The sequence below is a fragment of the Vanessa atalanta genome, chromosome 6 (genome assembly GCF_905147765.1).
Source record: "Vanessa atalanta chromosome 6, ilVanAtal1.2, whole genome shotgun sequence".
NCBI lineage: Eukaryota > Metazoa > Arthropoda > Insecta > Lepidoptera > Nymphalidae > Vanessa > Vanessa atalanta.
Window position 1 is genome coordinate 2469582 of NC_061876.1, and position 15279 is coordinate 2484860.

The 15279-nt window shown below is 29.3% G+C and overlaps 4 protein-coding genes across 4 annotated transcripts in view; 1 reads left to right on the plus strand and 3 right to left on the minus strand.

Annotated features, from left to right (window-relative positions):
• Positions 1-1558: 1558 nt before the first annotated feature.
• On the minus strand, positions 1559-4539 carry LOC125064599 (peroxisomal membrane protein 2). The gene is made up of 4 exons (XM_047671732.1): positions 4214-4539; positions 4032-4124; positions 3510-3795; positions 1559-2217 (listed from the first exon to the last, which is right to left on the minus strand). Exons 1-4 carry the CDS (start codon positions 4300-4302, stop codon positions 2128-2130), a joined length of 558 nt encoding a protein of 185 aa, XP_047527688.1. The 5' UTR covers positions 4303-4539; the 3' UTR covers positions 1559-2127.
• A 422-nt stretch (positions 4540-4961) lies between these two features.
• On the minus strand, positions 4962-7518 carry LOC125064768. The gene is made up of 5 exons (XM_047671973.1): positions 7325-7518; positions 7055-7186; positions 6650-6819; positions 6476-6569; positions 4962-6406 (listed from the first exon to the last, which is right to left on the minus strand). Exons 1-5 carry the CDS (start codon positions 7395-7397, stop codon positions 5313-5315), a joined length of 1563 nt encoding a protein of 520 aa, XP_047527929.1. The 5' UTR covers positions 7398-7518; the 3' UTR covers positions 4962-5312.
• A 311-nt stretch (positions 7519-7829) lies between these two features.
• Positions 7830-10278, plus strand: LOC125064751 (thioredoxin domain-containing protein 17-like). The gene is made up of 3 exons (XM_047671952.1): positions 7830-8126; positions 9145-9226; positions 9987-10278. The coding sequence occupies exons 1-3, from the start codon at positions 7982-7984 to the stop codon at positions 10138-10140; spliced, it is 381 nt and encodes a 126-aa protein (XP_047527908.1). The 5' UTR covers positions 7830-7981; the 3' UTR covers positions 10141-10278.
• Positions 10279-10811: 533 nt separating this feature from the next.
• The window catches only part of LOC125064835 (SEC14-like protein 2), a 33628-nt gene continuing 29160 nt past the window's right edge, over positions 10812-15279 (minus strand). Inside the window, exons 6-10 of the mRNA XM_047672094.1 lie at positions 14776-14914; positions 14281-14480; positions 13336-13481; positions 12012-12160; positions 10812-11643 (exon numbers count right to left, since the gene is read on the minus strand). Of these exons, the coding sequence (XP_047528050.1) occupies positions 11504-11643; positions 12012-12160; positions 13336-13481; positions 14281-14480; positions 14776-14914 (774 nt within the window). The 3' untranslated portion in view covers positions 10812-11503. The remainder of the gene's footprint in view (positions 11644-12011; positions 12161-13335; positions 13482-14280; positions 14481-14775; positions 14915-15279) is intronic.

Sequence of the window (15279 nt, forward strand, 5' to 3'; positions counted from 1 at the left end):
GTGGAGGATCGAATAAAGATTCTAATTTATTATAAAAATTTTGCACGACCAGTACAGTAATTTTACTTTTAGTTGTTTTTAACAAGGAATCCGACACCTTTATTGTAAAAATTTTTTCAGTGTAACATATTACTTCAAACGCAAATTTTGATACAAATTATTCAGTTATTTTATTCTCCTTAGGAATAATTTTCGGCAAAAGTGAAGGAACTGCTTCAGGTTTTAGTTGTTTTCTAGCTTCCGTTATATAATCTTCAGCCTTAAAATGTGAGCTGCATACTACTGCATATTTGGATAATTTTCCAGATATATTCAGTACCTCAGTCCACCTTTTTTTAAAAACTTGATTACTAGGAAATCTGAAATCCACAGAATAAGACAGATATGAATAATGTCCTAAAATCTAATGGATACCCTATCTAGTATTTTAAAACAAAATGTCGTTACCTGTGAAAGGACAGCCCACAACTGGGATATGCCTCTTTTTTACATCCGTTCACAATGCAAGTTTGAACCATTTTATATTAGATTATTGGACTTACAAGAGATTTAGATTACAAATGAATAAACAAATAAAATACTCAGCACTTTCCGGAATCACAAAAGATCCGCCATGTTTGTTTATATTGTAAACTGGAAGTGTTACCAGAAAATTGCCGCTAAATAATTATTATCTCTATTAAAATTATACACTGGCAACTGTGCGATAGAGACACCACGCCTTAAAAGTAGGTCTTTCTCTAGACCGTTCTTAAAGTTTAAAAGAAAGTAGACCTTAATCACGTGGAATAAGGTTTAGTTTATTTCTTCATTAAACCTGCAGTGAACCTTCCAGTTATACGGAGTATATAATACTTCCATGATGTGACTTTAACCAGTGAACTATTAATTTCCTAATATTTATTTATTTAAAGAGAAAGTATTTTTAAGTAGGTAATTTCATATTATCTCGTTTTCTCTAGTCATTATTTAATCTATATTTATTTATTAACTTTATTCTGTAAATAATAGCTTTTTAAAAGTATTCGATTTCGGTAAGGAACATGATTGTCGTAAAAGTAACAGTTCTAGTCCTTGATTTACTTTTGTTAATATTTATTTTTTCTTTGTTAATAATTTATTTTGAACGTTTGGATAAAACAATGATGTACTCTAGTCTCCTATTGAGGATATTTATATAAACATTAGAATAATGTGCAATATATTTAATGAAATTATATTTACACTATTTATTGATTATGGTTTCTAGTCATTTAATAATTTATTTTTCTGAAAATATACAAAAGTATTGTCGTAAACTAAATTTGATTTTATCGTAGCTAAAGAGATTTCATTTTTCAATTTCTCAAAAATTTTGTATTTATTTGTGTCAAACATTTATTTTGTCTTAAATAAAATTGTCATCTTCTTGGCTTTTATTACAGCCATATTTAAAAACAAGTTTGGTGTAATAGTGTAACCATAGGCTTAGGTTATTTTATTATAATGTACTTAATTAAGAAACTTCAAGTTGAAAAAGCAATAAATGGAACGGGACGATATTAGGATAATACTCATGAACAGTAAATAAATGTAATTTATTAATAACAGAAATTGTAAAAAAAATAGAGCAAAGATTTATTTCTTAACGCTAAAGCATACATTGCATACCAGTCGATTGGATCTCGACCATTATAAAAAGTTTATTATACAAACAGTACTACGTATATCAAAGTTTCATAGATTTTTGCTGTTGTCAAATAAAATACATAAATCTTAACGTGTTTTTTATTCTATTTTTTTTTCTTATGACATTTGACAATGGAATGTTCAGTATAAAATACATTTCCAAGTTATATAATTATTTATAAAAGTTCTTAAAAAAATATAATCACTTACCACAAAGAAATGTACAATGTACACAATAGTATATAAAAAAAGTTTCAAAAATATACAAATTGGTATTACATAAACGTAATAAAATGTTATAAAATATATCAAATACAAATGTATATATATTATATACAATTTAAATACCGCCCTAATAAATAAATAGCGGAGATAAAAATCCTTTAATATCACCAATTACATTATTTTGCTTATCTCCATCACCATATTGGTAAATACACTTATCTTTAAATGTAATATTTATTCCTTCTTTTGAGTCTGTTGCCGTCTCTTTGACGCTACAAACATCGCCCAACCGAAGCCAACGAAATTCATAAACAAGACCCTGAGCTGAAACAAGAACAAATTATCATATTATCAAAGAGGATACAATATTTAGTTAATTATAATAATTCGTCTCTGATGTTCAAACTTCGTATCATCATTTTTATACATTTTCGTCAGACGCGGGTCATATGGTTTGTGGAACATGACCTTTACTTGTTTTTGATTTATTACATAAACAAATTGTACGCTTAAACATGTATTTTTATCATATTTATATATTATAATTCATATAAGATACGTACTTATGTACGTATCTTATATACTAATGAATACTCTTTACGAGAACATGCGGGAGTGTTTACAAATAAATATGTTTTGAAGAGGAAACTTCAAGTTAAGATATTAAAACAAAACAAGTCTCTTGGATTTAACAGGGAAAAACTACTTTGTAACTATTAACTAGCAGAATTGAAGACGTCATAAATTAATGTTTATAGCATGCTATACTCAAAACTTAAAATATGTATCTCATGTACACCAGAAGTTTTAAACCACAATATAAATATCATGAATCACAAATAGGTCAGTCACTGATGTTCAAGGTTGCATTGACTTCATGACAAACATTTATTATGTAGATATTTGAAAAAAAAATACCCATCATTCCTTTATTTTTGTAATACTAAATTCATTCTAGTAAATAATGTCAGAAACAATGAATATGACAAATAATATGTAAGATTCTTTAACATAATAGGAAAAAAGGTATGAAAATACATGTAATTTTAAAGAATGATTAAGTTCTATAAGGAAATAATAAGTAACATAGCTGTTTACTTGATTATGGGTTTTCACTACATGTTTTTAATTCATATGATGTTAATACAACATTTTTTATGAAATGTTTATTTACACTTTTATACTAATATTATAATTGCAAAAGTAACTTCTGCCTGTCTGAAGCTCTTTCACAACCAAACCAATGAACCAAATCTGATAAATATTAGTATAAAGCTTGAACCCCAAAGCCTAACACCGGACAACCAACTCCTAAAATGTGGTTGAAGCTAGAACTACTAATTTGTAACAATTTAATTATATAAGTTTAATATTGTTGCTGACTGCTCCGTCTTAGTAAATAAAATTAATTTGACAGGACTAAAGTATCTATAAAAAAAGAGTAAATATATTTATTTAGTATAGTTTTAGGTCCAGTTCATTAATTTCAGTTGTCAAGATTTGGTACAACAGAATCACTTATAATTGCAGCTATTTACAACATGGGAAATTTGTATATAACTGCATTTTTTCATTAATAATAGTAATTAGTTATCATGAAAATTAATCAAACTTACCATGGGTGGAATAAATGCTATGTTGATAACTTGGAAAAGAGTCAACCATTTCCAATTTGCTTCTAATAAAGTGCAATATAATGCATTCAACTGTTTCAATGCTGCATGGTGGTTTTTACCTTCGAATCTAGCTAATGTGTATAAGGAAAATGCTTGCATAAATGGAGCAAATATTAGCCTCTCAAATAACAGTTTCTTGGCTAATGGAAATGCTGTTGATTCCTCAGCAAATACATTTTCTATGAATCCATAAAAATAGTGAGGTATAGTACCACCAAATAATAACCTGAAGAAAGAATAATCATCAAAAGAAAGTACAGCCTTAGGATGTTCTATTGAGGGTATACTGAACTCTTTATAATCTTGATTATGGACATTTTTGATGGTGGTTAGCCCATTCTGATTAAAGTATATAAAAAATACTCATGCCAGTTAAACTAAGTTATATCAAAATATGTTCAATTTTAGTAACAATGGATATTCATTATGTATTTATATAATAATATTATTTGATATTCTTACCCATATAAACCAAATGCTAGGACAGGATCAAGCCTTAGAGATTGACCAGAAACTATTTGTGATGCTATGCTACCAGCTGAACCGACAATGCAACTAAAAAAATTAATAAAATGAACTTTGCCCTTACAATATAAAAAGTATAATGTATAATTTCAAAATCGCTTACTATACTAATACTATACCTTGTTATAGACTTCGTTTTGATTGGATGTATATACAAATTCTGTAGATACGATGCCACAAGATTCATAATTGGTTTGGATAAAGACATGATTTAATTAACTTAAACCGTTTACTAAAAATATATCAAAACTTTAATCACTTTTTAAAAGAAAAGGAATTTTATCCGTGTTGCTCGACTACAAAGGCTATTGACGCTGATCAAAGTTTATATTGATAATGTTATCACTTATCAGTAGCGGGCTGATATGCGATTATTTATTAATTATATGTCAAAACTCAAAAAACAAGTCCCGGTTTAGGTTCAAAGACAAAATCAAGACAAAATGAATTATAAAATGTCACTTCTTTTATGTGTATTCCGACTTGCACAGACTAAGACAAACGTCACACTTACGATGTTATGAATTAAGCACCGATTGATATCAACCTATAATGTAAAAGAAAACGAAAAATATATCGAAATAAAATAATTTATTAACTATTCCATTAATTTAAGGTTTTTTTTCGAATATATATTAGAATAAACATTTATACTATTTGATTTTAATAATAATCAACAGTAACAGCCTGTATATTTCCCACAGCTGGGTTAAGGCCTCCTCTCCCTTGAGGATGTCTGAGCATATTCCATCACGATAATCCAATGCGGGTTGGTGAATGTTAATAGTTATATTTATTGTAAAAATAACCACTTTGATTAAGTCAAATAAAACAAAAAATAAATAAAAACAACATATATTCATAAATTCTTTATTATAAAAATTTGCCATTATGTACAAAATTTATCTAACATTATAATGAAATAACAACCCACTACAAATATGCAAAGCATTTAGCTCAAATGCAGTCAAAGTATATAAGATTAAATTATTAAGCTAGCCAGTAGCATATTTGGTTTAAAAAATGTTAAATTTAATAATATATTAGTAAAATTATGTAATAATTGAATTGTTTATACAAATATATAATGTTAAGAATTTCATAATTAGATAGAATTGCTGTAAAAAAATACAGCAATGAAGAGTCCACTGCATGTTAGTTGTTTAACTGAAAATAAATATTAGCACACTCCAGTAATTTGGAGAGTGCTCTCAAGTTTTAGCTTCCATTGAATAGTTTGTCTAATTGCACTTGTAAATTGTGTGATGTGACGGCGGGCGTGTCTGGAGGTTCTATACTACGGTGTTTCACTAACGGTGTGTTCAAGAAGTTCATTTTCTCTTTCATTTCCATATACATATTCAAAGCTTTGTCTGTATTCTTATTGGGAGTTTGCATTACATCAGATACATTTGGCATAGACTTATAAAATACCTTTTTCCTCATACACAAATTTTTTTTTGGGATCTTATAAGAAGGTGATTTTGCTTTAATAACAGAAGGCCTGCTTAGTATGGGACTTGTTTCTGAACTTGTTTCTTTTTTAAATGGCTCATTTATAACTTGTTCCTTTTTAATTTGATCATTCATTTCACTCTGGGTAACTTTTTGTACCCTCTTTTCATTTATTAGTTTTCTTACAAATTGCAAAGATTTCAGTTGCGATTCTTTGATATGTTTCAATGTTTTAATACCATTTTCAATCATTTTTATATTTTTTTCTGTTTGTTTCTCCACTTCAAGTAAATCTTCTAGTTCAGTGCTGATCTTATCAGAGTTTGTAACGGCAGCTTTATTTAACATATCACAAAGAGAAACTATAACACTTTCTTCCCTTTTAATTTCATTGTTGACAGACATTTTTTCAAAACACATAATTGTGTCGTTATATAAAGCTGAGTTATCAGATTCAGTTGTATGGTTAAAAAATTCTTGAACATTTCTGTATTCTTTGAATGGTGTTGAAACAGGTGGTGTTACTTCTGCTATATTTTCCAAGGTCTGTTCTTCTGTTAATGCTTTTGTTTTCTCTTCTATGTCATTAATTTCTTTTTCTTTTTCAAGGAAACTGGCATCACTGTTCGATTTAAACGACATATTAGCAAGGGGTGTTTCAGGTTTGGTTACAACTTTTTGGGAATTCTGAGACTTAGAAGCTGCAAGCTTTTTGTTTAAATTAGCGATGTATGAGTTATTCTCCTTATTGATTTGTTGCTGAATGGTCATACGGTTTTTATTGAGCTTATTAGTTACGACAGGGGTTTCTGGTATATGGCATATTCCACTAATCCTCACATTATTTTTATTATTATCTGAAAAATAATACCATCATTAGGATCATAATAATTCATATTTACACAAATATAATAGGACATTATTACTTTGAATGTGTAGTGATTTCTTTGCTTTTATTTCTGGTTTCGGAAATTTAACAGTTTCAGGTATTGCCATTGTTGCTCTGGTTGTATTTGGAGGCTGAAAATATTTAAACAATTCATTAAAATTTTATTAAACTTATTACAAAATTATTTAATTTAGGCAAAATGAATTCATACTTTTGGTTTAGATTGAAAATTAAGGACTTTTCTGACAGAATTATACTTCATTTGTCCATCTGCTGTGTGACTTTTATTTTTGTTTTCTACTTTCACTGATGAATTCCAATGTCTTTTCTTTGCTGATGCCGTGGGTAAGGCAAATTTTCTAGGTGACTGTACTCTTAATGCTGAAAGCAAACATGTAAAACATTGTTTAATTATGTTTCCTCTAAACTTTTAGGTAACATGTCTTAATATTTACTGCTAGTTTAGTTTTTAAAAAGCAACACTATTCACTGACTAGTATACACTATAAAACATTGAATTGGATATTAGTACAACAGATAAAACAACTAGAGTTAAAGTTAGTTTTAAATAATAAAAAGCTCATAATGTTTGAGATTAAGCATATAACATACAAACCTAATATGTCACCCCTCATTTGCGCAATAGTCATTGGTTTTAATACTTTCTCAGCAGTCCGCGATTGAATCATGGTGGGTCGAGATTGTTTTTTTGCCGTAAGTGTATGAACTGCATCCTTTGATAGTATACCTTACAAAAACAAATTATAATTTAATATTGTATAATTTATTAAAGTGTACAATTCGATACATTACATAAAACAACATTATAAAGAAAGAATAAAATAAATGATTGAAAAAATTTATAGGACACAAATTAACTACGTACCACACAGTCCAGGTAATAATTCCGCCATAGTCTTAGGCTGTGTGATAGACTTATTTTTCACTGCAGAATCCATTTTCTAGTTGATTTTGAGCTATTTAAATAAAAATAATGGAATTAGTAACATTGATTACAAACAAAACTTTTTTAAATTCAATATTTGACGCAACTGTCATAATGGCCGTTGAGTTTTACGATTCACGCTAAAGTCTAATGACTATGATGTTCAAAATTTCAAATGGTCTTGTACTACAATATTTAATTTCTTAATGTTAATAATAATATTTAATTTTCTATTTGAGATTAGAAAAAGAAATAAATATATTTTTTCTTATATTTATAGCACAGAAATTGCTAATAAATTTTTCTTTTTATCAAAAACTGACAATATTATTTCAAGTATTCGTAATAAATAACACACAGTAATTCATATTAACTTCGTCTCTTCGTTTTCGTATAACGTTCGTATATACTGTTGTCAATTGACAATATGTCAAATGATCGTTGACACATCCTGATAGTGACTTGCTTAGAGTAGGTGTCTGTTTAATATTATTAGTAATTCTGTAGACACTAGTCACTAGGTATTCATTAAAAACTTACTGAATTGGTGTCCATAAAGAATTAACTTAGTTAATAGAATTTTATAGCATCTACGATATGGTTACGCAAATAGAAATAAAGGGATTTGACGATTTTGTTAAATACACTGAAACTATTGATGATAATGGACCGCCCGTTTTATTTTACTTTAGCGGCTCCAAATTACCTGATGGTAACAGTTGGTGTCCTGACTGCGTAGTGGGTAAGTTCAATTCTCCTACTTATTATTGTTGTACTAAAAACTCTTATTGTACTCATAAGATCACACATGCAATAAATATTACTACACAAGAAAATAAAGATTGTGTTAAGTGTTCACTAATAAGACGGTCTATTCCTAGTCAGTATCGTCTTCACCATAAAATCATTAGGGGTTCGGGTCCATATTATGTCCATAAATTTCCATATGAAAATGTGAAAACATAAATAATAAAAATAAAAGCGAATTATTGTTATTACTAATAAATGAGAGGAACTTTAATGCGCTTAAACATGATCACATTGTCATATGTTAATTTGATGTTTCTGGTTTTTAACTTAGACATGTTTTGGTATAATAAAAACATACAATTTATAGTTGAAATTAAAATTTCAATTGTAAATTGTTTTAGAACAAAGTAATGAATATAAATGTAAACATTTTTTTTTTTGTCTTTTGTTTGTGCCAAAATGTAAACTATCTTTAACAATGAACTTGTTTAAAGAGGTGTCATAGCAGTGTTTGACATTGTACTTCAAAATAAATCACAAATTTTTCAACATTTATTTAAACATGCCTAAAAAGAAAGTAAAAATCCATACATTGAATAATTATGATGAGTTCAAAGAGTATATTGAAAATATTAAAACACAGAAAAGTATATATTTTATGTTCACTGGAAGTAAAAAAGAAAATGGTAGAAGTTGGTGTATTTACTGTCAACTAGGTATTTTATTTTATTTACCTAATAGTATTGACAACAAGACAAACATTTCTTTTACATTATACACAAAGCTAAAAGGACTTGACTCAGTGTCACACATAAGCTTATTGTAATATTAGACAATTTGAAATAGAGAAAGACCAATTGTCCATCCTTTGTAAATATATTTATGTAATATCAAGTTTAAGTCCTACGTACTATGAAGGTTTAATTTAAAACATACATCTTATTATTTATTTTAGTTTCTCATTATATTCCCTTTATATAAACAACTACTATTTTTCTTTTCTTTTTCAGCGGAACCAATGGTGAAGGCATTTGTGAATGAGCTCAATAAAAATATCATATTTGTGTATGTCTCTGTTGGGGATCGAGAATAGTAAGTAAATAGAGGTTTTTTTAAAAAAATAGGATAGAAAAAAAATAATCTTATTTTAAAATTTAACCAACAACTCCCATCATCCCCCTCAAGACTTGACTAGATTTTCCCCCCTTCCTTTTCAATTATTTTATGAAATTCAAAAAAATCTTATGAGTCATCATTTTTGGTATCAACAATCATACAATGATAACTATATCACATCGTCATTGATAAACTAAGATTAACTTCATGCGGTTAAGGATAATACATGATTATTTTATTGCTACTTGACTTTATAAGGATTCGTTTCTGCAACATGTTTGTTTAATTTTCAATTAGTGGTAGGGCATTGGGCTAGTTTACCTGGGTAGTTACCACCACTCATCATATATTGCATCGCTGAAGGGCAACTGAGATAGTGTAACTACAGGCATGAGGGACATAAGATCTAATTTCCCAATGTTGGTGGCGCATTAGCGATGTAAGGTCTTTTAAAATTCCTTACGCCGAGATAAATAAAACATACAAATCCATTTTAAAGTTTTATATGATCCAAATGCGGTAAATTTGCATGTATTTATCATCAATGGTTAATTTATTATAACTATGATACCTCATGTCTTATGAAAATTGATCAACTATAAAAGCATTTGAATCGGATGATCATTACGCGTTAGCATAGATATTAGATAGAAATTGAGAACATGCGTAAGTTTAATAGAAACCATAATGATTGATACGATTTTTTTATCTAATGAAAATAATTTTTAATTTCTAGTTGGAAAGACAGAGCATGTCCATTCAGAACTGACAGCCGCTCGAAGTTACTGGTTATACCAACCATAATTAAATGGAAAGGAGTACAAAGATTAGAAGGTAGTCAGTGTGGACAGCGGGATTTACTACAAATGTTATTTGAAGATGATGATTGAGCAACTTTTAATTTTTCCCTTATTTACTTTTATTGAAAAAAATTAACATATGCATGCATTTAATATGATTTTAAAAATGTACCAAGCATAGTAAATTTGGATGTAAATATTTATTAATACGTAAGAAAGTAATCCTGAATAAAGTATTTTGCAAATTATGTTTATTTTTTTTTTTAAATCTCATGAAAGTATAATTAATAAAAAAAAAAATTTACTATTTTTTAAAATAGGATTTTAGTAATTTATATTCCTATTTCTGTTTATTTAAATAACAAAATATTTAGAATAAAACACTTAAAATCTACTCGTGTTCAAATGCTATTTTTTAGTGTTTATTGTATGGGTATCATTGTAGGAGTACTTATAGAGTAGTTCGGAAACTTAATATTGAAATAGCGAATGTTGCAAGAAATGGGTCTTCGGTGAGAAAACTAAGATTATATTTTAGTAAAAGCAAAAATTTTACAGTAATTAAAGTAATCGTATACGCTTTTTTTTATTTTTCGCCAATTTAATAATATCTGTGGTTGGCTCTTAAGCTAGTTTTCTTTCTTTAGGTTTGTGTTATACTTTTTAAATTTAGATACACTTTACTACTGGGACGTTATTTAAATAAAATAACGAATATGTATTATTAATTATATTTATTTACATCATTTAATTGTATTTGTCATGTTTTATTAATCTCTATAAGTTTTAATACCATAATTATATTTTGTCAATATTTTAAAAAGTCCTCTTCAAGAGGTGAGATAATCTAATCTAGAAAATTCTACGAATACAAACTCTTCATTTTTGATCCACTTTAATAATGTTTATAGTTTTTTTCCTAACATTAATTATTTAAAACAAACATAGCCTTATAGTTTTTGAATACATAGGTAATTTCACTTGTAAATATTTCATTATTAGTACACTCAGTATGTTGTAATAGTTTTAAGATTAACTTCGAACAACCACCCTAACTATCACAGTATATACTTTACCCATCTCTAAATTAAACTAAAATACACCACAGCGAAAGCTATTAAATATATTGTTATTTTAATGCCAAAAGGCAATTAACAAATATTCTAAATATTTTTTATACATTGTGAAGATTTTATAAATTTGTGGAATATAATATTAATAAATGTTAATATTTGTACATTCCCCACGTCCCTAAGTCTTATTAAAAAAAAAATTGTGAGAGTGCTCTTTAAATTTATGGTAGTTCTACCAAAAAGATAACCATACAATGGTCACATGTTACAAACTTGTACTTTGATTTATCAATAATTTTAAGCCGAAGATTCACTATCGTTGTCGTTATCATAGACAATATATATTTTTTTAATAATATAATGTACACGCTTCTGTTATATTAAGACTCATTCGCAGTAGCAGCGAGTTCTTCAGGACTGTCGTTTATATTGAGATCTCTAGCAGGTACAGTTATTAGTACGTCGTAGAAAATTTTCTTGCTTCGTAGGAATGAACTTTTGTTGTCAAATATTACGGCATCTGGAAAAGTGAAATTAATTTGATTTAAAAACTTAAATTTTTAACTTATATAAAAACAATTCAACAATTAGGATAAAACAAAAAGGGCTCCCAATGAGTGCACATACGTTATAAAGATATCATTGTTCTCACTAATTAAAACAAAATAGTATTTGACGCTAGTGAGTCGCCTATAAGAGACAGTGAACTAAAGATCAACGAAGAGAATTCTGTTTTTTTCTAATTGTGAATATATTTCAATGAGCTGTATACGATTTCATATTCTATTTAATCGTATAAAGAAAAATATTGTAATTTTTAATAAAGAAATGTTTCTTTCTATCGTGATTTATCAGTTAGTGGTATTAGTGGAACTAGTAATTTCTTACATGTAGCAGGTCCAGAGACAGGCAGAACTCCCACATCGACTGGTCCCTCTGCGACCTTCCTCGGGCCGTGTACCACACTCTCGTTGCCGTCTTGATCTTTCCTCTTTATGGAAAACTTTATGTCATGACTGTCAATGCCGAATTCCCATCTAGAATGATAAACAGGTTGAGCAAAATTATGATAAAGTGTTTATTGTAGCAGTAAAAATCATAATCATAGACTCATAGCTTTTCGTCGTGATTTGTAAAAAAAGTTCGTGGTCAACTCGCATCCTTACAAGTTCGCCAACCATACGGTGCTGGGTAAGCTGTCTGTCACAAGGCATTGTGCCTGAAATGACACCAAATCAAACGAATGACGTGAAATGACATCAAACCGGAACCCAGTGACGCCGAGTTTTGTTATTAGTAGTTAAACTACTTTTATATGGGTGTCTTTAATTATGAAAACAGGCGCTCAATGTAAATACCCTCCTCACAAATAGAAAAATACATTAATTCTAATAATTATTATTTACAAATCGTGAATGTGTATAAATTTATAAGAATCAGAATTTAAACTAGCTGTACAAATAATGACCGCGTGGAATGGGGGCAAGAATGCTAATTAAATTTTCGTATTCCACCGTAATTCCGAGTTTTTGGGCGAAAAATGAACCGACCCAGTCCAGCCCAACTAGAATGTTAAGTTTTAGAAATATTAGAAACATTTCTACACTATAAATCCAAGGTCGAATTATATTCATTTTTTGCTATCGGTACGAAGTTCTTTTACACGGCATATAGTTAACTGGCAGAATCATCACGTAAGGAAGAATTGTTATGTCCTCTATTCCTTTACTTTTATATACAGTTTTTTTTAACTTATTTTGATGTGCTTGTTTTAATTCATACGGGATTGTTAATAACAATTTTATTTCTTTGTATCTATTATTTAATACATAATAAATAGCGAAAACCAACTTCGTTCCAACCAGGGAGCTACGATTCTTTACAAAAATTAACCTCAGTTCAATCGTAACTGTATTATATCGATTACGATACGATCCCTACTATATTCTTATCCGAATTTGCCCGAACCGAAACTGGATCGTTGTGATACCAGAATAAGAAAATGGCTGAAGTGCAAAGATTACGTTTTGATTCGATTGCGACAAAGTGTCAATTTGTTAGTTGAATTGATAAATGTTTCAGTCGATAAATCAGTATTATGGAGTATTATGCCATTCATAGGTCTATAATACTAATTTATATTTATTTGATTTGATATCAATCCGCAACAAATATTTGATAGCAATAGTTGTATCATACGTGTGTAACTTACTTTAGAACGCTTTCACTGTCAGCGCAAAGTAGATCAACAACGTGTTTTTCTCCAGTTTTCACTGTAACTTTAGTGTACTCTTTCTCAGTCTCAGCGACTACGTTTCGTGCGTAGAATTTCTTTGGTACTTTGCCCCCAGGTTTTACCTGAAATTAAAAGAAAATACGTTTGTAATTGTATGACCTTATATAGCACTGGAACCTCGTAACTCGTAAGTCGTTTATATGGCTGTAGAATCCGACGTCTGTCGTGTCGTAATCGACTAACCCGAGACTTACTAATAATAAAAAAAGCTGTGTCGGGTGTCACTAGTCCATTACTAGGCGAATGAGGGGATAGACAAAGAGCACAGATGCCTGTATCGAATTCAAATTAGCAGTCCGTTTAGAAATTTGGTGAGAAATTTTAAGAGATGAAAACTGTAACTAGAAACATTCTTTATTTCGATAAAATCTATTTTAATCATAACATAACTCCAGATAATTTTTCAACCTTATAAAGCTACAGATCACGCAGTCCTGGGTATAGACGCCGGGTAAGGCATATCAAAAGTTACTGCGTTTCGAGAAATTGTAAGTATTAGCCCGGGTTGGAGGCTATTATTTACATTTCCGTGCAACAAATGTGTACATAATAAATAGTAAATAAAGGAAAGGCTTATAAACGCCCTATAGCTTGGCTAAGGCCTCCCGTCGAGAAGGTTTTGAGCTAATTCCAACACGCGTCAATGACACATGTGGCAGAATTTCATTCACACATGCAGGTTTCCTCACGATGTTTTCCTTCACCGCACGAGATGAATAATAAGTAAAAATTAAGCAATTTAGTCACGTGTGTCTAATGTAAATACAAAATTGGCTTTGGTTTTATTTCTACCTTAATTTTTTGACTGTGTATGACTGTAGCTGTGGATTTTAGTAACAAATAAATAATTATGATACTCACAAGCGAACTGCACCTCGGATCACCATTTTCATCGACCATGGTACCACCATAGTGCTTGGGGATTTGGTCCTTGTCCACTATTGTTAAAACTTGAGCTTGCCATTTCTTGGTATCACATCCATATATGCGAATCTTGGATATCGTATATTCGTGAATGAATTTTTTAACAACAGAAAAGGCCAATGAAAATACTTTTGGAGCTGGAAAGAAAAACTGAGTTTTCGCATCGGTATTTAACTACTATCTTTGGACTATTTAATTTCCGGTTCTCCAGGTTCTTTAAATACTCTAAGACTTGTCAATTATATGTGAATTATGGATATCATTATAATATAATCGAATATCTTTTATTTTGGAGTTTTTTAAAATGACTAATTTTCAAATTAATAATAAGAGTTCTTCAATCAAAAATCAAATCAATTCAAAAATCCTTATAACAGAAATTTTCCTTCAAGTTCTTTAAATCACTATCTAATTCGGACGAAAAATACTGACCATTAACAATATAGCATATTTTCAGTATTTCGGGATAGTTCGCTTCGTATATCTGTAGAAGTGTGAAGACCAGTTCCGCTGCAGGCTTCCAAGCATATTGACGCATGCTGAACCCTTCCAAATCGAAGATAACCGTTACCTAAAATACGTCCAAAACAATCTTGATACTTTAAATAAATTACAATACAATATTATGTAAATAATATACTCGCAATTATTTTGATAAATTTTAAAAATGCCTGTAAATATCCCAGTGCTGCGATCTCCTCTCCATTTGGAGAAGTTTAGGAACTTATTTCTCTACGCTTGTCCAAGTGTCGCTTGTTTTAAGTGGACATCTCAGCTAATAATAAATGTAAGGCGTGTTATATAAACGCACAAGATATTCAAAAGAATTTCTTATTATAATCAGTTTTTTCCAGAAGTAATCTTCATTACATATAACGCGTGCCTTAGGCCTTAGTAAAACTCTTGCTTATAAAAGTTAGACACTCTGGTACACCC

Coding starts and splice junctions, on each gene's coding strand:
- LOC125064599 (XM_047671732.1), bottom strand. CDS start 4,302: ATGTCTTTATCCAAACCAATTATGAATCTTGTGGCATCGTATCTACAG. Junction 4,125..4,213: donor AAAACGAAGTCTATAACAAG/GTATAGTATTAG, acceptor TAATTTTTTTAG/TTGCATTGTCGGTTCAGCTG. Junction 2,218..3,509: donor TAGCATTTATTCCACCCATG/GTAAGTTTGATT, acceptor TTCTTGTTTCAG/CTCAGGGTCTTGTTTATGAA.
- LOC125064768 (XM_047671973.1), bottom strand. CDS start 7,397: ATGGATTCTGCAGTGAAAAATAAGTCTATCACACAGCCTAAGACTATG. Junction 6,820..7,054: donor AATGAGGGGTGACATATTAG/GTTTGTATGTTA, acceptor GTTTGCTTTCAG/CATTAAGAGTACAGTCACCT. Junction 6,570..6,649: donor ATTTTCAATCTAAACCAAAA/GTATGAATTCAT, acceptor AAATATTTTCAG/CCTCCAAATACAACCAGAGC.
- LOC125064751 (XM_047671952.1), top strand. CDS start 7,982: ATGGTTACGCAAATAGAAATAAAGGGATTTGACGATTTTGTTAAATAC. Junction 8,127..9,144: donor GTGTCCTGACTGCGTAGTGG/GTAAGTTCAATT, acceptor TTTCTTTTTCAG/CGGAACCAATGGTGAAGGCA. Junction 9,227..9,986: donor TCTGTTGGGGATCGAGAATA/GTAAGTAAATAG, acceptor TTTAATTTCTAG/TTGGAAAGACAGAGCATGTC.